Below are 23,649 nucleotides of genomic sequence, written 5' to 3'. Positions count from 1 at the left end.
ATGATTTTACAATAATATTTAAAATAATACTAGTTTCTCTTCAAAACAAGACACGATCATTGTCAGAATTCAATTCAAAAACTAATAAAAAGGACTGAACCACTCACCAAGACCAACGTCAATGGAAGGAAGGTCACTCCTGCTGACCAGCAGGTGCCGTTCAGTTTTCGGTGTTCCACGAAAGTACCACTGGGATGATTCGTACACAGCACGAGCAGACAACATTTCGCTTGGAGTGGGGCTGCTGGTAGAACTTGCGCCATCTACTTCTCCACCCCCGTGGACCAGCCGCTCCGCATCTAATAAACTAGTAGCTTTCCTAAGACAGGTGGGCCTGCTGTATTCCGACAACAAAGACGAGGGGTTGGCATCTTTCCGTGACTGGTGAGAGGGCAGGTGATCGGTCGACTTCGGGGGTCGAGCTAGGGGCGTCTGACTTTTCCTGTAACAAAGCAGATGTTTATTGGAATGGTACATTCAACTCTTCGGTAATCTCAATTTCATATTTAATGTCAATAGCACTGCGAGTTGCTGTATTTCATAGTAAGCATCTTCAGTTTCTCTCTTTTCTATCAGATTTCGTTAAAACGTATTATTGAAATACAAAGTCGAGTTAAGTACTCATTTAGATATTGTGAAATTGATAGAAATAGGAAGTCACGAAGAATTCAGTGAGTAAATTTTAACGAACATTTAGTTGATTTCAAACGATAGTAACCCCACTCTCCTGTATTTGGAGGACAAGAGTTTAATATCTTCTAACGAAAGTCTAGCACCTGAACTCACCTTCTCCCTATCCCAATCCAACCCAAGCGAAACACTGTAGTTTATTATAAAGGAAAAGAAAATGCGCAAATATGAAATTTTTAAATATTTTGCCCACATTTATTAATTTGCATACACTGGTTAAGACTCTAGGTGATTGAAGCGAGTATATTTACCATTAATATAGTGTTAAAAGCTACCTCTACTTTATAATTACCTATTTAGTGTAATTACTAGAACAGTACATCAGGTCTACTGCCATACCTGTCTTTTGCGACCATATCTGCTGATGTCAAAAACGACTGCCATGTGGGAGAGCTATTTGTTCGTTTCGCCTGCAATATCATGTGGCAACTGTAGCAAATAGTGGATCGCCAAAATTCTTCGTTCGTGTAGGGAGAGTCTTTAGCTTTGGTGGAGTTCTTCATGCACGGCTTCTACGTTTGTGTTCTTGGTACATGTAAGAGCAGCTGTGATTATAGAAAAGTATTGATTGAAATGGCTTACTGTAATTGAAAGTTAGCGGCCATAAGTTAATGTTTATATGTACTTTCCACCGTGCGTGTGACAGCACAGGAACAGTACAATCAAGTATTTATGTGAGGGGGGGGGGGGGAAATAACGCGAAGAATACATAACACCTATAATTTTATATTTTTCTTGTTATAAATTGTCCGTATCTCTAAGGCATCTGTGGATTTATGTTAAGCCATTGTCGGTATTAACCACATGGAAAAAAATCCTTTAACAAATCTATTATTCGCTTGCAATAGCTGAAACACCTTTTGTTTTGATTTATTTTTTTTTAATTGTTAATTAAATTGAAAAAAAAAATTGAAATTTTTTTGCAACCATGTTCCCTCAGATATCCCTTCTGTATTCTAGTATAAAGGTGTTTAGTTTGCAAGGGAAAAAAATCCAAATGATCTAATATGCACATTATTCATATTCGAACAACAGATATATTATGACTATTGCTGTTTTTCATTTTCTCCCCTCGGTATTGAACCTTCACAAAATGTTGCTAAACACCAATCAATCAGATCAACTCATTACAGCTGAATACTGAATATATTTGGTATTATTAGCTGGAGGTAGCTTCCTTAGCGAATAAACCCATAACTGGCTTCCACAAATCAGTACATTTTTCGTAAGCTACTTTGGATTTTGTTGCTCAGCAGTACCAATATGGCTTTTTTATATCAACCCCACATATCAGTCGCGTGCGAGTTACTAGATAAAACAAACGTGTGGTGTATCGTTTTAAATGCTGTTGTCCAAAAAATACTTAGATAAGATTACAAATACAATGCACACACAAGCCAAGTCGCCAATAACCAACTGAGGAAAGAAAAAAATATTCATGCATGCACACACACACCGGAGCAATATATTACTGTTGGATCTTTATTCTATGATAATGTTTGCAAAATCTGGACAATCAGCTAGCAAATGATAACCACCCGAGCCTAAGTTATCACTACAGACTGTTGCTTCGAGGAGCGTGACTCTTAGTTCTTTGAAATCTGGCGGTTTTGAATACTTAGCAAGATGATATTATACTAAGTATTCGAGACCTTAAGTGTGCTATAGGAAGAAAAAGAAAAAAAAACCTGCTTTTCAAGTACAGTAACTAAGGCATTATGAAATTTAAGCCTTTTGCAATGATGTCGAAAGTGTATTACTGCAGTAATAAAGTGTCGCATTCATTACCATGAATGCTTTGCGGGTTTTGAACTAGTTATGTATAAATCCAGAAGCGCAAACTATTTTAATTAATATCGAATGCGGTGTTTCCTACTCACATGAATGCCTCATGGCTACACAGAAAATTAAAATTAACCATGAAGTCCGTGATTTCACGCATTAATTGGAAATGAACGCTTCAGAAGTTGGGTGTCGTATACATTTACGTACCCGTGCGAATAATTTACAAATTAGTCTTATTTAACTGAAATTGATCGATTGCCAGGTGAAAAAAATAAAACACAGTCCCCTAGCCAGAACTTGCTATTATACATGCAGGGAAGGAGCACAGAATGACCATAATAGAAGATTGTGTAGGTTGTATCCAAAAAGGAACACTCATGATATTCTTAAATAAATTGCAATGTTATTTATTTATTAAATAAAATGCAGAAACTTGGACTTCCCTCCTGTGCATTCCGCTTCAACTACAAAAGTAGTTTATAGGGTGTGGGGAAAACTTTTCGTAAGAGAGGGTTCTTTTCTACATACCTTCTGCATCCAAACACTGACGATCTGCTGATCTTGTTAAGATAGACTAAGAACAAAACCAGGACACTTAGAGGTGGGGGAGAGGGTGTTATTCAAGAAGAATGGACCAAATTTGAGGTCATTGTAAGGACTCCTGCTGGTCAAGAATCCATTTCCCACCTAAGAGATCGTTCATAAATTACGAGTAATATATGCGAGTGGGCGGGGGGGGGGTTGTAGTTTTGTAACAGTACGGAACGAGAAGGATCTAAGAATGTCACTTCAAGTTTCGTTTTTAGAAAAATATTTCTCAGATTGGGAAGTAAAAACCGATAAAGACATGAATCTTTTTATGAGAGCAATACCCGATTCAATCTACGAATGGATTGCAATTTTTATTTATATTTTATTACAAATATTAATGAGCATGCGTTATTGTTCAATAATTAGTTTAATTTGCTGCTGACAATATTTATTAGTTCTAACTTGCTTTCGGATTTGTATTCAGTTGACAGTTTAAAGAAAATGGTATCAACAAGTGCTCTTAGTTTAAAAATGATATAGACACCGAAAAATTAGAATATGAAAAGAAATAAATAAACCTTTGCAATAAATAAGCGAAACATGTTTCATTTTTGAAAATCACTGAACAAGGAAAACATGTAAGACATTTCTCTTGAATTTTTCACCTCCGAAACTGAACCCTCATGCAGTACTGCAAATACTAAAAGAAATGGCAGTAATATTTCTAGAGGGTGTTATAGGAAGTTCACTAGATGAACTCTCAGCTTTGAACTATGTGATGAACTTAATATAAATAACTTGTGATTTGCTGCATTCACAGAATGTGAGGCTAAACCTTAGGACACACACACACCGTGCATTTTAATGCTGTGATAATGGAACTCTGCACTAGTGTTCAAATATGGAATTTCGAGCTATTTCAGGCCAGATAAGTTAGGTATACCGCCTGAAAACATTCACAAACATCCATGCTTACAATGAGATTCAAATGCACAATATGTTGGCTAGAGAAGGAAGATGCTATTCATTCTTTCAACTGTCGGTCAATTGTGAATATTAAATTTATTGTCCTTCAATGTTTCCTCAAGTGGAGAAAAAGTTACACGGAAGCCATGGTTGGCAATATGGAGAACACATGAGTGGATAATACTGTTTGATTAAAAATTGCAGCATGATGGACTAAATGAGCAGAAACATATTGCTTAGATTCAGTTAGCTTTTAGACCAGTTTCCTGTTTTTCAACCTAAGACCTTCCATAGATGCTTCACATCTTGCAAATACAAATAGCAATTAATGGTTAGATGTTGGTGAATGTACTCGTTAGAAATATAAACATTAGAAACCTATGGTTTGCGCTTCTTTAAAAGTGGCAGAACCATATACTCTGATTCAGTTCATTACGTCATTGGTAAACATTATTTACATTAATCTATTAGTTCACCTACATATCTTATTCCAGATCAGACATCACGAAATGCGATGGACGTTTGATTATTTAGCGTGTGATGACACAACCGCCCCGAGGACCAGCTTATGAAACCAATATAATGTAATTGTACATTACATATATTCTCCTCCAGCAACATCGTTAACGACTGAGCTACGAAGGCTGGGAGGGATGACGCTCTCCAGTTAAAGTCGTACAATGAGACATGACCATGAAAACGGGTCATGTCATTTATCCAAACGGCTAAATTTGGCCAGTGATAACGAATTTATCATTACTACAGCAAATACAGAACAACATCAAAAGAGCACACTTTGGATTAATGACAGCTATTTTAATACCCAATAGAATTTTAATTTAAAAATGATTAGAACAACAATGATTAAAAATGTTAATACGGAAAATTTATACAGTAGCTCTAAAAGATGAATCGAATACTAATAACTATTAACATTTTTATTCAAAATTTTATCAAACGTTGTAGAGAAATTGAAAATAAAAAAAGTATTGAAAATGATAATGATTATATAATCAAAGAGTATGAAGTTTAAAATGCCCTTCCAAAAATGAAAAAGGTATCTGGATTCGATGCAGTACTAACAGAAATATGGAAGCAGGAAGAGCTCGCTCACATATAATACTTGAGGAATCTTAAGTGAAATGTTTAAAAGAAGAAAGAACAGCTAAAAATAGAATGAACGACAGATTATTATTAAGTAATGAGAGAATAGACATAAGAAATTACAGATCTTCTCCAAGTTTTTTAGTGCAGTGTTTCCGAGACTTTCGTTCCCCGCTACTGCTCCTTTTTGAAATTTTAGTAATATCGTCATACTCCTCGAAGGCAAAGACAGTTTCACGGAAGTATATTTCATTCAAACACGAATGGTATTTAATATTTGCGTTTGGAAAATTACAAACATCAATTTCCCGAGTAGTACAACATTAGTACAAATTATAAAGATATGAAACATTTTTTAAAAAAATATTAAATACATTACAATAAACACAAACATGATTAACCGTTGCAGATGCACGCATGGGTGGTGAGACAATCACCCAGGACCGTTATAATTTAAAATACGAATGATTCCGAAATTTAGCAGCGAGTTCCAACTGCTTGATTCGAACTGTGAACGTAAACTTTTAATGCAGACAACTTGAACTACGAGGCTGGAACGCGATCGTGCTGTTAACCAGACGCTGCCCTAACGGAAAACCGTCGAAACACGCCAAGACACACATTTTATTTAAAATTCCTTTACCTTTTTCAGTTATTGAAAAATTAATTATAAAATAGACTACGTGCACTTATATAAAACGTGCACTTATATGAAGAAAGCTGTCAATTGATAATAAGATTGATAAGTCTTGTGATAGACGTGGAACGCATTAGCAGCACTATGTGTCCTTGTGGCACAATGTTCAGAATTGGTGTATTTATTATTAAAATGTCATGTAGTTGCTCAAATAAGCATACTAGCAGTTGCAGGGCTGATGGCATTGGGAAACAGTTCAAAGATAATTCAGGTGGACTTTCAACTCCAACTTTAGATATTAAATAAATTACCAAAAATAGTAAATGTTTTTTTTTTTTTTTTTTCATTGGAAGCCTCAGTAGATTACAATGGTTGAACAAGGCTTTTTCCCGTTTAGGTTAACAGAAATATTTTGTGCAAGCATCTTTTTTGCATAAACTCGCCTAACAATGAATTATAATAAAATTCTTTGTAAAAGAAGGTTTTACGCCAAAAGAAATTCATTCGAAGTTCATAAGAGTTTATGGGCACTCTTCTCCTTCGTTTTCGACAATTACGAAATGGGCTGCCAAGTTTAAACGTGGCTGTACCAGCCTTGAAGATGATCCACCTAAAGGATGCCCAAAAAGTGTAACAACACCACCAGAAATCATTGATCAAGTGCACGATATGGTACTGGATGACCGGCGAGTCGAAGTGCGTGAAATTGCTGAGACTAAGGCATTTCAAAAGAACGTGTAGGATATATTTTGCATGAAGAATTGCAAATGAAAAAGTTTTGCGCAGGATGGGTGCCGCGCTTGCTCACAGCAGATCAAAAACACACTCGCATGAAAATCTCTGAACAGTGCTTGAAGCGTTTTAACAGGAATAAAACTGATTTTGTGCGTCGATTTATTACTACGCATGAGACTTGGATTCACCATTACACACCAGAATCCAAACAGCAGTCAAAACAGTGGACAGAAGCCCGTTGTTCAGCGTCAAAGAAAGCAAGGTTCCATCAGCAGGAAAGGCCATGGCATCGGTGTTTTTTGGGATGCTAAAAGGCATTTTGTTTATTAATTATCTTGAAAAGGGTAAAACAATAACCGGGGAATATTATTCTAATCTTTTAACTAGACTAGACGAAAAAATTCGTGAGAAAAGACCAGGTTTGCAGAAGAAAAAAAATCATCTTTCATCAGGACAATGCACCTGCCCACAAAGGTATTTTGGCAATGAGAGAATTAAAGGATCTGCACTATGAATTGTTGGAACATCCACCCTATTCTCCAGATTTAGCTCCCTCTAACTTCTGCCTCTTCCCAAAACTAAAAGTCTTCCTCGCTGGTCCGTGTTTTTCTTCGAATCATGAGGTGATTGCAGCTGTACAGGGGTATTTTGCAGATCTTACCGAGAACCACTAAAGAGATGGTATATAATGGTGCGGGAGCATCGTTGGAATAAATGAATTAGTCCTAATTGAGATTATGTTGAAAAATAAAAAATAATTTTGAAATTATAAATTAGTTTTTCCATTGTTAGGCCGAGAACTTTTCAGACCACCGTCGTATTTTGCTTCAACTAACATTCTGCCCTCTGCGCTTTATTTAGTTTTCAGTACTTTTATACATATTTAATACTGAATAATTACTGTTTAATCTAAAATTCTTACGAAAGTTTAATGTGACGATAGTATAGTAACAAATTCAATAGAATGAATAAAGCGTTCGTTCAAGTTTATTGAAGGTAAGGACTGTGAGTTTATTTCAAATTTTTAAATATTTTTCATTGAAATAAACAAATGATTGCAGTTTTTAATAGGGATTTAAAACAAAATGCTTATTTGCGGCTGATACCTCTATTTATTTCAAAGTGGCAACATGAAATGGCCTTTCCTGTAATTGCAGCAAGATGTTTAGAGGCTAAGAACCTTCATTATGTTTGAAAGACGGAGTATATCGTGTTTTCTTTATTCTTCTCTTCTTCCATGCATTCATAATAACCTCACAAATGTCAACTTTTCAGATCCGCCCCTTATTTCGAAAAGGACAGGACGACATCGCAGGAAGACCTGCACAGGGAGATGAATCTTAAATAAAAAAAAAAAAGAAAACTGACAGTTGTCTACAAATAACACGCTATCAAAAACTGAACAAACGAAAGACTGCAATAAAGAACAACATCTAAACACAGTTCGAAGGAAGTTTTAGCAAAGGGAAGATGAAGCAACTCGCACTTGCAAGTCATGCTGCTCTAGGCAAGTCTGTCGCATATCGATAGGCTATGTGGCAGAACAGTATTTACAAAAGAAAAAAAATGCTCTATAAAATGGGCAGTTCATAGTTTTTGTGAAATACATAATAATATATGCATTGTTTTAACACGTAAATATCCCTAAATGGTGAATGATCCGTAAATAATAAAATGGGTTAATCCGACTCTCGGTTGATTATGTGGCAAACCAATGGCGTCAGCGTATTATGCAGCAATACGATGGCGACAGACATTATTAGGCCATATGCCTCGCTCGTAAATACTACTGACTGTAATACTGATAATTCCAGGCACTTGACTTTCATTTTTGCGTCATTTAAAGTTTAAACCTGATGAAATGAAAAAATTAATTGTCGAATTCTTAAAAAGATCCAATTCATCCAGTTTCATATTCCATGTGTGTGTGTGTGTGTGTGTGTGTGTGACCATATTTTAGGACAAAATCGCATCTGAAACTAAACAAACCTAGAGCGAAATTTATGCAATGTGTTCATGCAAGAATATCCCATTTAATAAGTAACCATTGAATTACTCTTTAAACCCTCTACAAATAACTTAAATTTAATAAACAATTCTCAGTTAACCACTCGAAATATACGAGTCTTTTTTTTAGTCTCGTTTCTTTCACCATTTGCTTGTAGTGGCTCCGTTTTCAAAGACCATCCCTTCATTTTTTCCTTGATCTTTCTCGTTTTGGTACTCAGTTCTTTATTTTATTAGCCCATCTGTAATTCTGCATTGTTTCTGATTTTTACATTCTTTCCGTTTTGGGATCTAATCATTTATTGATTATATTTATTAAGGCCTAGGTTCGAGTCTCGTCATGACGGGAGGAATCTTTATGTGGACTTTTTTTTAATCGAAGGTGAGTTAGCCGATCTCATACGGAGGTAGCAGGGTTTTTTCTCCCGGAAACTCTGGTTTTTCATCCCGCATACAGACAAATCGGCCCTTCAGAACACACGCAATTTACAGACAAAAAATACTAGCTGTGGTGGTGGTGGGCAGTAGATGGTGCAGATGTAGATGATTGGTAGTAGAGGTTCGGTGTAATGGTGGAGACGGAGAAGTTGTACAATAGGTGTCCTCCCGCGACGAGTCTTCGGACTCCTTGGAGGTGTCACGAATAATAATAATATTTTACAATTTTCTCTGATTTAGAGTTTGTTTAATATTGTTACACCTTCAATTTGTCTCAGTAGTTTCATTGATTTGTCTAATTATTATAGTTGCTGCATGTGTTTCTGTTGCATATGTTAGTACTGCTTACTCGTGTATAGAGTCTTAGTTTTGTTTCTTTGTTATGTTCTTATTCTTACAGACTGTTGAAAAATCCAGATATTCAACTAGAAATTATTGCTTCTTCGTGTACTTGCCATAATCGTTTATTTCTATTCCTAAATAGTTTATCTTGCTAAGTTGATCAATGAGTTGCTCGGCAATTGTCATTTAGTTTTTTCTGTTAAAATCTTCATATGTTTCTTCTGTGATGCCTTAATGAACGTATTTAGTAATCTTTGTAAGTCATCTTCATTTTCTGCTAGTAATATTATATCATCAGCATATCTAATTATTCTTAATTTTTCTTTGTATTTTGCATTACTCTATTTGGTTTACTTTTATTTCATTCATTATCAAATTAAATAAGGTAAGACTTGATGCATAAACTTTTGGTTATTTTTTTTTTGTATTATATATATATATATATATATATTAAAGATACCAAGAAATTTTATACTTGGTTTTAATCTTCTTCCCAAGTAAGCAAAACAAAATTTAGCGCGTGAAATGTATTAATGTCTGACTACTTGTATATAGAGGCTAATGACTTCATATCACTTGCCTTAGTATGTATCCCATAATGCAACCCCCCCCCCCTTTTCAGGCGTGTATAATGCAATGTATAATGTGAAGGGTCGCTACACAGACCGGTTTCGACCTTTATTGAGGTCTTATCAATGGGAGCCAGACCCGGGAGAGATACCAAGGTTGAAGTAATGCAGAAGTCATATATATTTCATATACAAGTAGACAAAAGGTGCTTGATCTTCTTAATAAAAATCTCTGTATGAGAGAAAGATGTAGAAAGTTTTTTACCTTGCGTGAAGTATAGGTTAAAGATACCAAGAAAGTGCTTTGCATTATGGGATACATACTAAGGCAAGTGATATGAAGTCATCAGCTTCTATATACAAGTAGCTCAGACGTGAATATATTTCACGTGCAAAACTTTGTTTAGGTTACTTGGGAAAAGAATCAAAACCAAGTATAAAATTTCTTGGTATCTTTGACGTGTTTTACACCCAAGGTAAAAAAACTTTCTCATAATCCCCATTGTTCATCGAATAACTGAACTATTATATTTTCAATTATTTGTGCATAATTTTAATGCGGTGTAGAGCAGATTTATTCCTTTATAGTTTTCTGGATTTGCCTTGACTCCTTTCTTAAAGATTTGCATTGCTAAGCTCTTTCGCCAATCATTTGGAATTTTTATCTTTTGTTAACCTTATTTAGCATATATAGTTCTTTTGTTAATTGTTTCTTTTTTCTTTTGCTTAATTGTTTCCTATATTGCTAATTATTTCAATATTTCATTCTATCTTATCTATTCCAGATGATTTTCTGTTTCTTCTTTGAGTAACATCAAAATCATGTCTGTGATGTTTAGATGGATATCACTGCACATTTCATCTCTTGGGGTACTACATAAAAATGTTTCATTTTTCTTCAAAATGGAAACATTCTTTCTCTATCATTTGTAAGTTCAACAAAGACATTCAACAAATAATTAACAAATATTCGCAGAATAACTGTAAATAAAGCATATCAGATGAACAGGGAAAACGCTGTCACCGAATGCCGTGAAAGTTTTTGCAGGCGAAATTGAGTAGAGTGACTCAGAGCACAAGTCAAATGAGATCTGAATTGACCCTTTGCAGAGCTCGTCTCGAAATGGAATCAATCATGCTTTTATAGATCCGGGATTAGTCTGGCCATGATTAAAATCTCTGTGCGTAGCTATTCGAGTATCTTTCTCTTGAAGATATTATTAGATGACAGATATTTATATTATCTTATTCATGTAACGAAATAAACTATTGGGCGATTAAGGTGTGGCGTTCTTTATAATTTATGGCCACTTGATTAGAAACATGGTGTAACACCTCTCAGTTGCGGAACTACAGACTGTTGTTCCCTAACAAAGATTTTATTAAGTCACGCGTTCATCCATCAGGCCCTCTCATCTCAAAGAGCAGTTCTGCATCGAATCTCCTTATCTTTAAGAAGAGCTGCCCCAGATTCGCCTTGGCATTGATTCCAAAAGATCTCGGAAGCGTTCTTTAAGAATAAGTAAAACACGACGCAAACTTTCACGAGGTACACGAATTTGTCCTTTCTTATTTTGAAGTATAAGGGCGAACAGCAGACGAATCAAGGACGAGGCACTAAGCCATCAGTACATTACATAACATGCAAGGCCAAACTCGTGAAGACGAGCTAACACTACTGTACCGATAGTGGCTCTTGGTTACAACCCAACCAGGCATTGTTATAAGAAGCGGTTTCTAGTTAAGAAGCAACTTTCCAGATAAAACTTCGTCATTTAGTCCTTTCAGAAGCATCCTTGCTATTCAGAGAAGGTAAAGAATAACAATAAGCAAGGACATTGCTCGCATAGATTAAAATAATAAGAATGCGCCTGACACTAAGAATTTTCGAAATGCCTTAAGACTTCTGAACAATTGGACGTTTAAACAACTCATCTCTTTAGTACCATCAGAATAATAGCAAGCATTAAACCTAAATAGACACTATAATAAAATTGGTGTTCCCATTTCAAGTACTATATATCATTACTAAGACCGGCTTTCCGAAGGTCTTAATGTGAGAATGTGGCGAATTTGTTTTTCCTAAAAAGTCAGAACTATTTTTTTATTTTTATCATTCATCGTTTTATGAACACTGTTCGGTTTGTAATGTAGAGCCATAGCATGTATCAGATACATTACGGAGTTCAAATCCGGGTCAAGAACACCTAAAGAATTCCATGTGGATCCTGATAGGTTAAAACAAGATGTAGAGAAACTTAAATTATACATAACTTTATAAAATATGCGTTCAAGGTCCCTAAGAGATAGGAACCCGATACTGTGCATCCGCAGTATCCCCTAGAAGTCAAAACTCCAGATACTATTGCGATATGATGCTGAAAATACTCAAAGCTTCTTTTTTTTTATTATTTAAAAAAAATCTAAACTTCTTGAATACAGTTTTAAAATATAAAAAGCCCAATAACAAAAGTCACCCGAATTTCGGTGGTGTTAGTTATATAAAGTAATGAGGTAATTCAACATTTGAAGTTAAGTAAATCGAACTTTGACTTTCAGGGAAAGGTTTGCTTATTATCAAAAGTAAAGAAATTATTTAAAAGTATCTTATTTTCAGTTCAAATAAATATCAACTCATATGCATATCCCGCCATATTCTTTGATGTACAGGATGTAAACAAAGTTTCGCAATTTAAGTTAAATATTGTAACAAGTGAAGTAGCCTCACCTTATGGACGGTCCACCGATAACTGTTCTTTTTTCCGACAGATGGCGGTGAGAATGTGGCGAATTTGTTTTTCCTGTAAAGTCAGAACTATTTTTCTTTTTATCGTTCATGGTTTTTTGAACACTGTTCGGTTTATAATGTAGAGCCATAGCATGTATCAGATACATTACGGACTTCAAATCCCCGTCAAGAATTCCTAGAAGAAAAAAACAAGAGAAATAGATTAAACTGCCTTCAACATTATCTATAAAACACATACCTAGTAGCGACCTTTATTCCCCAAAACACCTAACGATATTAATACCAGCTGTTAGTAATACATGACATCACCAATCTAAATAAACAGCCACTGCCATACAAAGGACATATTTCCGGCTAAAACAGATAAACCTGTTTCTTTACTGAGATATGAATACCACACTCACGTTTGTGTGCAAACCATCTTAAGACATTCATGTATAAGAAGTATTTCCCTAAAACGCTACATAAATCATTCCTATCTCCTACCTGGATGAAATCCTTTCTTTGAAAGTCACGTAAGTTATGTAAGTCTTTACTACATCAAGGATTAGTCGTACAATGAAAAGGATGATGAGGTAGTGGGTTGGCAGAGCTACGAGGTCACAGTATTATAACAGTGGATAAACTCTAAATTGCAGAGCTTAATTTTTTTATTTTTTATTTTGATGTTTAATACACCGACAGGGCCATTTAGTATGAAATGCCAGACAAGCGGAACTATTCTAGTAAACTCCATTTGTAGATCGATGGTTTTATAAATGAGAAATAATCTGATGGAAGGTTACGGAAATACAAAAAAATAGTGGGAGGAGGAAGATTCAACAAATAATACGCTAAGCTCAAGGACAAAGTTAAACGAAAATTCAGATCCTGCTTTTGACAAAGCTTGACGGGTTGGAAGATTTTTTTTTTTCGCAGCTAAAGTGCGATATGGCGGATTTATGATGGAATGGGGAGGCTCCACTTTTAGTTTCTGCACTGAACGTGCCTTCGTGCCATAAAGGTCTTAGTGCCGAAAAAGAGTAACAATAAGGCTAACTCAGGAAAGAAAAAAAAAATCCATCCTTTCCAAAACAATTACGAACATTCCAGATTTGTGTAGTGATACCAAAATGTTTATCTTTTTCATGTTTCTCAAAAGTGAACCAGATCCTGCCTGAGATGGCCATAAATATGAAGCAGAAATGATTTCTTAGCATAATAGATCACACGATAATATTTTGAAAAGATGTCTGAGTTTTACAAATAACTAAAACGAAAGAATCTATCATTTTAAAGTACTGCGCACGGATGCTTGAAACCATAAAACGATACATAGACGGAGAGGAGTAAAATGTATATTTTAAGTGGGTCAAATGCCTTTTTTTTATACAGTAGGTTTTTGTGTTTTGCCTGTATTGACTCTGTACATCTAAGTCTAATATAAGAGTTCAATTAGAGATTAATCTGTAAATGTACAATTAACTAACAAATTGTTACCTGAGAGAACGAATTGGAATCCTTATCGTAGTTTTTTTTTCTCCTGGCTGCGATGGTAGGTATATCAATATACATTTATTAGGTATATACATTTCAATTTATCGCTGCTGACTGGCACGTTGCCAACAGAATTTAAAAAGGATGCGATACCATCCTTTTATTTAAAGAAATTCTTATGCAAAAAGTACCTTAGAATTATAGGCTGATCTCTTTCGGTTTTCTCTAAACTATTAGAGAAATTAGTAAAAGTTTTGGGAAAAATCAAACTTCTTTGAGGACCAATTTGCATTCAGATGGATGCTGAGAACAGAACACGCCTTGCTAGACTGCAGACTCGATTTACTTTTCTCGAGATCAATACAGACTAAATTGAGTAGTTTTTCTAAACTTACCGGAAGGTTTTGGCACGGTATCCCATGATTAATAATCATGAAAACTGGAGAACAATGTGATTTAGAAGTAATTCTCTTAATTGGTATAAAAGTGTTTAAAATTAATATCCGTGATGCAGATTTTAAAACATTCTTAGCAGTTTCCTTCAGGCTGAACTTACTCTCAATGGCACACACACACACACATACACACAAAATATCATTTTTTTTTATACTGGGATATTCAGTGATTAACAAAACTACCTTTTCATCTCAATATTCGTGCAGCAAGAATTCTAAAAAGAAATGCTTCAAAAATGCAACTACACTGAAGTTGAAAACAAGAAAAAGTACAATACTACTACTAAGGAAACGATTTTAGATAATCATTACAGTGTTTTTCATGATAGCATTTTTTGTATAGCACCATCAAACAAAACGATTGCATTTAGAGCGGTTTTGGGCAGATATAGTGTAGATATATATATTTCCATCATAATTAATTCTAAAAATACCGAAAGTTCTTAGCAAATAACTCGGAAGATGCCCTAAAGAATGCAGAGAGAAATGTAAGGGCTAAAGCTATGCGGAAAAGTAGGTAAACAAATCATGAAAAAAGTTTGGTAAGAATAAAGAAGTTAAAAATATCAGAAAGGTAGTGAAATGTTCTGGAGGCTGAAAAAGCTTAGAAATAGAGGAAAGAGTACTGTAAAAAGGAATCAGAGATGGTAATGACATGAAAACTGAATATAAAGATATTAGCGTAATAACTTTGAAAGACTTAAATGGGACAAGTAATGATGACAGAACAGTAATAGAATTATTCAAGAAGAGAAAGAATGCAAATAGGAGTACATATCAACACCCGAGGTAGATAAAGCTACCAAAAACTTGAAGTGGGAAAAGGCAGCGAGAGTAGATAATATTCGACCAGAAATGCTCAAATATGGAGACATAAAAGTTGTGCATTGGCCACACTGCGAAAGTCATTTAGATTGTGTTGGAGTAGAGCTCTCATAGCCCCATCTACGAAGGGGGTGGTCTGGAAAGTTCTGATAAACACCTAGACAAAAATTATATTAAAGCAATTGATACAACCATCAGAAAGAACATACTAGTAGCAGAGTTATTAAGGTAACTTATGTCCTCGCATGTTCTTTCTTGTGGTTATATCGGTTGCTTTAATATAATTTCTGTTCTAGCTGTTTATCAGAACTTTCCAGACCCCTTCCCAATATAAGAAAGGAGAATAAAATTGGATATGAAAATTGGAGGAGTTTCTCTGTTAATTGTTCCAGGTAAGATTTATGCAAGCATACTTGAGAAGAGGCTGAAAAAATTGTGGAAGAAAAACCGGGAGATGAGCAAGCTTGGTTCAGGTCAAACAGAGGTTCTCAAGATCAGATTTTCATTTTACGACAAATACTTCGTGGCCCATAAGTCACGAAGGGGTTTAAACGTTTAATAACTTTTTATTTATTAATTATTTTTATTCCTTTTTTTGTAATAATATGATAATTCGCTCTTTGCGTTAGAATAATCGAATGCTGATTTTCAAAATAAAATTGCACGATTTTAGTTCGTTGTTGGGTTGTAAAATTTTCCGTGATAATTTTTGAAATGTTCCTTAGAATAACTGAAAAAAATTAATGCTCAAAACGTTATTCACATTTTAAACTCCTTCGAGACTTATGGGCTACCCTATAGTTCAGAAATCATGGGAATATAACAGGAATCTGTACTTAGCTAGGTACTGGAAAAATATCTGGAAAAGATATACAAGGTGCCAGGAGAGAAGCTTTTCCAAACGCTACAATTACACTAGAGAAATGGAACTTTATAGTATAGAGCAATACATAGTCTATATTTAAGCCAGCGGTTAGAATTGAAGGAAATACCGGAAGATAATTTGATGAAAAATCAGTTGTAAAACAAGAGTGCACACTGTCTCCATTTGTATTCATCATCTATCTGGATCGTATTAGGAAAGAAAGTGGCAATAAACCTGTATTTAAAATTGGAGATTTCAAACCTAGATATTTTCTTTATGTAGATGATGTTGCTCCTAAACAAATCTACTGCAACTCTCCAGGATTTTAACTAAATTGAATAACAGCTGGAACAACTTTGGCATAAAAACTTGCAATAAAAAGACTAAAACTATGAAAATGAATAGAACATAGAAAGCTTCAACTATATTCTCAATGGAGAATCCAAGTTAAATATTGCAGTTATTTAGGCACTTTTAGTGAGGATGGCAATTTTAATATGGAAGACAGCAGAATTAGCAAAGCTGGTATAATAGGAAGTCAAATGAAGACATTTGTGTAGAATAAGAGAGAAATTAGCTAAAAATAAAAAATCAAATAATAAAATAAACAAAAAAACTAGAAGTATATAAGACCGTGTTTAGATATTTTGATTTATGAATCTGAGAACGAGGCTAGAAATAAAACACTCGATCAAAGAATTAGATACCACAGATATAAGAGTTCTAAGAAAAATTAGGGGAGTGAACAGACGGTATCAGGGACAGAATCATGTTAAAAGTGAAGATATTAGGCAGTATCTTAATACTGCCAGCATCCCGAGAATGTGTGAACAGAGCTGATCTACGTGTAAGATGGAATGGTCACTTAAACAGAATTGGAGAGGAAAGGTTAACAAAACGGGTGTTTGATACCAAGATGGTAGGAAAGAAACCTAGAGGAAGACAAAGATCATGGATTGATTCAGTCAGAAGTGCCCTAAATGACCGAAATATTAGATACGACAATATTGGAATGCTGCTAAATAATTGACGAATTTGTAGGAAAATTTGTTAATAGGAAATAAGTAATAATGTAAACTTCATTCATGTACTGTCTTAATATTCTCTGCACTCTTTGAGGGTACATATCAGAAAACTGAAATATTACGAGATCAGTCCTAATCGTTTTGCAAATAAAAATGATCCGCCTGAAGCGAAACCAGATCACATGAATGTGGTCGGTTGTTTGGGATACGTTGGAACTGTGGCCACAGTCTTAGTTCCAACGTTCCAAAGGCTCCCATATAAACTTATTCGTGTGTTTATACTAAATCGAAGTTTATTCAATTCATTTCAATCAAACTAGGTAGTATTGTACCCTAGCAAATCATATTGAAAGATAATGTATAATAACAGGAAAAACCTTTAAAGGAACCGAAATGTTAAATTTCAATAAAATCTGAGTAGCTGGAGCTTGGTACAGACGAACAAGTTATTCCTAAGCTTTGTCCACAGTCTAGGAATAACATTTGTTCCTAGATTATCTGAAATCGATTACTGATATCTAGTGTATGTGTGTAGTGAAGTGGAAACAGTTTGCGAACCTCTAGTTTGAGAAAGAAATAGCTGGAAATAGAACATGGTTAAGCATCGATTGCACAAAGCCGGATTGTTTGTTAATTATGTAGCTAATGCTGTGAATGATAGTCTGTTATCATATACTTATTTTTATTGTGGTGATTCATTATGATAAAATAACACGGTCATACTGTAATTTTTTGTTGTTGTTTTTTATAATAATCTGGCAGAATTCAGCGATTGAAATATTCTATATACACTTTCTATTTTATATGTAGAGCTGTTATTGAAAAGAATGAGATAAGGCGTATATAATTTTTCTACTCAGCGCAAACACCTTGTTTTCAAGTGGTTATAGAGATCGATTTACGTTAAAGCACGTGGAAAATTGTCGTAACAAAGACTTTACCACTTGGGACATGGTTTTCTCCCAGTTCCCTACATGCGACTGTAAATTATATTATAAAATTATAAAATTTTATTTTATTTCTTCCAATAACTTATTCTCGTAGTTTAGGGAATATTGTAAATTTATTGTATACAAATTTAAAGAAATTAAAACCACCAAAAGTTACTTTTAAATAGACTTGAAAAAAGAAAATCCACTTTGTCTGCAAAACTGAAAGAGCAAAAAAATAAAAAGATGAAAAAGCCGACTATTTTAGAATCGAAAACGATATTTCTTTAGGCGGTGCAATCCAATATTACTGGCTTGCTTATGGAAATATGGGCGATCTGTATTTTATGGGTGAGGGGAATTTATTTTTCCCAGAAGTATAAGTACACTGTGTTGAAATAATATTAGATAGCAACATATTTCACAGAAACCCAACATTCAACACATCAATAGCGTTCCAGTCTCTTTTCCTTTCCCGTTTGATTCTGATCCCATTTCCTCCATTTCTAAACACTCTCTGCCGGTGTGTGTGTGTGTGTGTGTGTGTGTGTGTGTGTGTGTGTGTGTGTGTGTGTGTGATAATCAATCATGTATTTGGACCATTCCTCCTTTAAAATGATCACAAGTCTGTAAATCACTGTTGGGCGAGTCTAATCCCACATCTAACATTCGAAGTTCTGAGGTATAATAAATTTAGTTTAATCCTTTATCCAAGTGTGAGCAAACAAAGTTTGCGCCTGAAAATATCTTCAGGACTGGGGTAAGGTGGTACAACACTAAATTTATTATACTCTAACCAAGTGAAAAATAAACTTTCAACATATTTCTCTAAATCCAGAGTAATTTATTAAAAAAAGGGCGGCACACCATTTGGAAACTCCTATAGGTAGAGATGATCTGCTAATGCTTCTGCCTGGTATCTCCACTTGGGCCTGGCTCCCACTGAAGAGACCTCAATAAAGGTCGAAACTAGTCTGGGTTGTGGCCCTTCCCTTAATGCATAACATTAGACATATCCGCAAGGAGATGTGTTTTGCATTATGGGAAATACTGAGATGGATGTGTTGGTATCTTGCTCCACCTTTGCAAGGAGTGCCCTGGTGTTGTACCACCTTACCCCAGTCCTGAAGATACTTTCAGGCGCAAACTTTGTTTGCTCACACTTGGATAAAGGATTAAACTAAATTTATTATACTCTAACCAAGTGAAAAATAAACTTTCAAGAAGTTCTAAGGTATTCTACTGGATTGAATCGGGGCTTCCTGCAGGCGAATCAAGCTTATCACATCTTTTTCCTCAAACATGTCACAATAGTTCCTACAGTATTACGTGGGACACTCGAATCGAAAAAGAAGAGGATCTGTTCCATAAAACTATCAGATCGTATGAAGCACTGAATTATCCGGAAAAGCTGTATATCAGCAGGTGTTCATTCTTCCAGGCACTGAGGTACACCACTCAATCTTGTGGTACTCAATACCACGAGAAAACTCCGACCATGTCACTTTGCGGCGGATTATGATACATTGCAGCATGAAGCATTCCACAGGCGTTCGCAACACCAACACTCGCAATTCAATCAGAAAGCGTTTAGCGTTATTCTTGCTTCATATCAGGGACTTTCAAGCCCTAATGATTAGTTACAACATCTTTATTGTAACTAATCCATCGGAGTCTGTGCTGTTGACTGTCATGATATGTTTGGCCTATGTGCAGATGCCCTTCTGTAGAAACCGAGAGTGTGCAGTTTTTTTTTTTTTTTTTTGCATAATGTCCTAATCAGCATTATACTTGTAGACTTTCGAAACTCTTGATTGATCGTTTCCACATTGAACAGACGAGATCAATAGCATCCCTTCGTGCTAGCATCCTGAGTCGTCTTGTGAGTTTCTTGGATGAAGTGATATTCTAACATTTCATTGGCTGATAATGTTGCCCACAGTTAATTTTGGGTGATGCAGTTTCACAATGGACAGGCTAATAATATATAACAAGCATTTCGAAGTCTGAGTTCCTCTCCAAGTATCATTCGTAGTACACAGATATACAGCAGAATTGCAGTTTTATTATTATTATTTTAATATATCGCCTACCCAAGAAGAAAGGTTTATCAACATATAGCATATTAGTACTAAATTGGATGGGTTGAGTTACATAATTCAGGACTCTGTTCTAGAGATTAAATATTTTAAACATGCAGTTTTTTTTTTCTTTTTTTCCCCGAACCCATTTGAGATCACGCAATAAATAGAATGATAGTCTTATCTCACACCGGGCGATGACAATTATCTATTTGATATAGATGCAATATAAATCTTATACATCCCGATACATATTGGGATTCATATATTCAGTGAGTTAGCTTTTTTTTCTCTCCTTATAATCAATTTTCAAGAAAAACGATTTTCTTCATGTTGAATGAAAAGAGTTTGTGTTAACATTTCGCTCCTTCAATAGAAATTCATTCATTCCGTTTCTCCAAATACAGTATTCTTACCAAAACTAGCTGGACAGCATTCTGTCCAACCATCTTGAATAGTTGGACTTGACTCGTAATCAAATTGTGCACACATTTCATATTAATTTAAATGTGTTTTCCCCTCTCAAAATGGTAGTGTAGATATTCTATATATTCTGAATTTATAAATAAACAACCAAAATCAAAGTAAATTATTAAGCATGTATCCCATTCCATAAAGAGGCTTAAGTACGGTTTTGGGCCGCGGAGGGAGATGTGTAAAAGAGAATGCTTTGTTTCACAGCATTCTCTTTTACACATCTCCCTCCGCGCCATACACGGCGAACTATTGTCATTCGGGTGTAACATATGAATTAGGCCAAAGGAAAACAGTCTCTTTTGCAATAATTCCAATTAATGGAAATGAAATTCTGACCTCCTAGTTTCCTGTTATGGACCATTATCCTAATTATTTACATTATAATGGTTTAAAAAAGGTATTAATTAATCGTATAAATTACGGAGAATATTTAAATTACTTATATTGATTTTATTGGTAAAGCATGTGATGTCGACTTTAACCCCAAATTAAAAAAAAAAAAAAAAATACATATTACCATAAGCATTTTTCTCTTGTTATGCTGATCATAAATTCGCATTTCTTTGCTCTGTTATTATTATTTTCTTTTGCATAATCGATTTCTAGGTTTTGAACATTCTTCAGCTGGACGCTTCAAAATGGAACCATAGAATTGACCTTGACCATCCCGTATTATAAAACCACCCACGTCTGTCGTTAAAGAGATTTCACTAGAGTCGTATGGCAAAACAAATTCTTTTAAGTGCATAATAACGTCAAGTGAATAGATTAACCCACAAAATGCCTGTTTTGAAAGCAGAATTAAACGCCACTGACATCTGACCGAAGTGGATTTCACTCACCTGTTTCCCCATGGCTCAGCTAAAGTGTCCGTTCGTGTCACTGAAAATGGTGCGTTGCCTCCAAACGCATTCACGTCAGGTCTTAACGAGGGACGTTGGAAATACAATTCAGTCAACAGCATTCTACGCCCGAGGGAAGGAAAGAGAAAGGGGCGCAGAATCGCTCCCTCGCTGTGAAGTCGCAGCACAACAGGAGGTTTCTAATTGTCTTTTTGGCTGCTTTATAAGTAGAGTTTTTTTGTGAGAAGAAAATTTAAATGAAAGGGTAAGACTGGTCCCATCATACAAGATGCCAAGTTGGTCAAATACCGCAAGCCCTCCGGGCAGTTCTCGCCGAATAAAAGTTGTATGGGTTGTTCCATAATTACCACAAGGGTGTTGGACTATTTGAACCTCTGCAAGACCGAGTATTAGATATCCAGAAATAAAAATAATCGCATCACCTCGATGCTGGTTGGTCAGCTGAAAGTTGCAAATGAAAATTAGAAAATAGCTGAATTAAAGCAATTAATAAATATGTCTCAATATATTTATTGTTCTTCTCCCCTCCCCCAATGTTTCATATAAAATCTTCTCTTAAGAGGTCCTTCTCTTACTAGGAATTATTTTCAAGATCATATCAAATAATAGATAATTTAATTAGTTTTATTACCTTTCTGATATAGTATCTTAACTGGAACATTCATGGTAGTATTACCAGTATTGCAGAACAATTATTAAAGAAATGCAAAAAAAAAAAAAAGACATGGAACACATTCCCTTAATAAAGGAACGTAGACTGAGTCCTGTTCAACTGCCTACAAAATGTTTAGTACCTGAGACAAACCTTTACGGGCTGCAAACTAAACAGAAACTAAGTAATGAAATCTGAGATAGTGAACACTATAACGATGTGGTCCACAAGAGAGGGAAACATCAGATTTACACCTGCTGAAGACCTATATCCATTGCTGAATATAGGCCTTCTTCTTAACTTTCCAGTTCTGTCTGTCTTTAGCCAATGTCCGCTATCTCATGTCAAACCGTTCTAGAACATCCCTTAACTTGTTCTTTGGCGACCTTTCCTTCTCTTGGTGTCTACTCACTCAATGCTTAATTTTGGCGCCTCTGAGGCTCTTTGGGCCACACGTAACCTGTCCTCCTGTTTTTAGTCATTATCCATGTCTCACTTCCATAGGCAAACACTGGAATCTTCTTCTTCTCTCTTCCATCATCTATGTGGATAATGATGAGGCCGAATGAACTCTTTCCACTTCTGTCTGTCCCGGGAGAGGCCGAACAATTCTGTCCAGTTTGGTGTCACTTGTTGTGATTTGGTTTTCAGGTCCTCTTTTATTTTGTCTATCCATCTAATTCTGGGCCGTCCTTTGGATGGCCTAATAAATAGCTATCTTTTTAAGTACACGTGCAATTCTCCTAACAAATAATCCTTATACAGCAAAAATGATTTGTTTCCTTGTACGATCCTTCTACTTATTTCTTTTTCTTGTTTTTCCTTAAAACTGACTAACTGACCGAAGTAAATAGTCCTCCACAATTTCATAGGTTTATCTGCTAATCCACTTTTTCTGATGTGAATTTGTCATCAGTTTTATTTAGTTATGTTAATCTATAGACATTTTTCCAGCTTTCTCTGACAAGGTTATTTGGTATTTCCAGAGTTTCTTCTTTATTTTTGGCTAAGAGAACAATACACGAATCATCTACAAAACGTAATTGATTGCGATTTTTGCCATTGATGTTAATTCCATAGTTTTTCCATTAAAAACTTTGGAATTAGTCAATCAGGCAGATAAGATATGAGGAATTGTCTTAAAAATCACTACGAGAGAGCTGATATAATGTATACAGAACGTGAACAGGACTTATTCTATTTTTCTTTGTCAATGGCTCATGTATTGCATTTCAGTATTAATCTTATTTGTACTAATAATTTCCCTCTAATAATACTTTAATAATTTCCCTCTAAATTATCGGTTGTCATTGTCCTGAAGATGTTATCATTCAATGTATCTAGATTATTTCCATTTGATTGGAAATGAGAGGACACATTGCAAAATATACAACAGCAGATGTCTTAAATTATTAACCGAACGGAGATCTATGGATGGCAATAGGCGA

General features: G+C 35.1%; 1 protein-coding gene across 1 annotated transcript in view; it reads right to left on the bottom strand.

The window, feature by feature from the left end:
- The window catches only part of LOC150094090 (dixin-like), a 334,744-nt gene that overhangs the window by 265,888 nt on the left and 45,207 nt on the right, over nt 1–23,649 (bottom strand). Inside the window, exons 5-6 of the mRNA XM_090412948.1 lie at nt 12,533–12,728; nt 108–442 (exon numbers count right to left, since the gene is read on the bottom strand). Coding sequence (XP_090269074.1) covers nt 108–442; nt 12,533–12,728 — 531 coding nt within the window. The remainder of the gene's footprint in view (nt 1–107; nt 443–12,532; nt 12,729–23,649) is intronic.

The sequence above is a fragment of the Typopeltis vanoorti genome, chromosome 23 (genome assembly GCF_054136105.1).
Source record: "Typopeltis vanoorti isolate ZY-2024b chromosome 23, IOZ_Tvanoo_1.0, whole genome shotgun sequence".
NCBI lineage: Eukaryota > Metazoa > Arthropoda > Arachnida > Uropygi > Thelyphonidae > Typopeltis > Typopeltis vanoorti.
The sequence above is the reverse complement of the archived record's forward strand: the minus strand, read 5'-3'. Positions and strand labels throughout refer to the sequence as shown.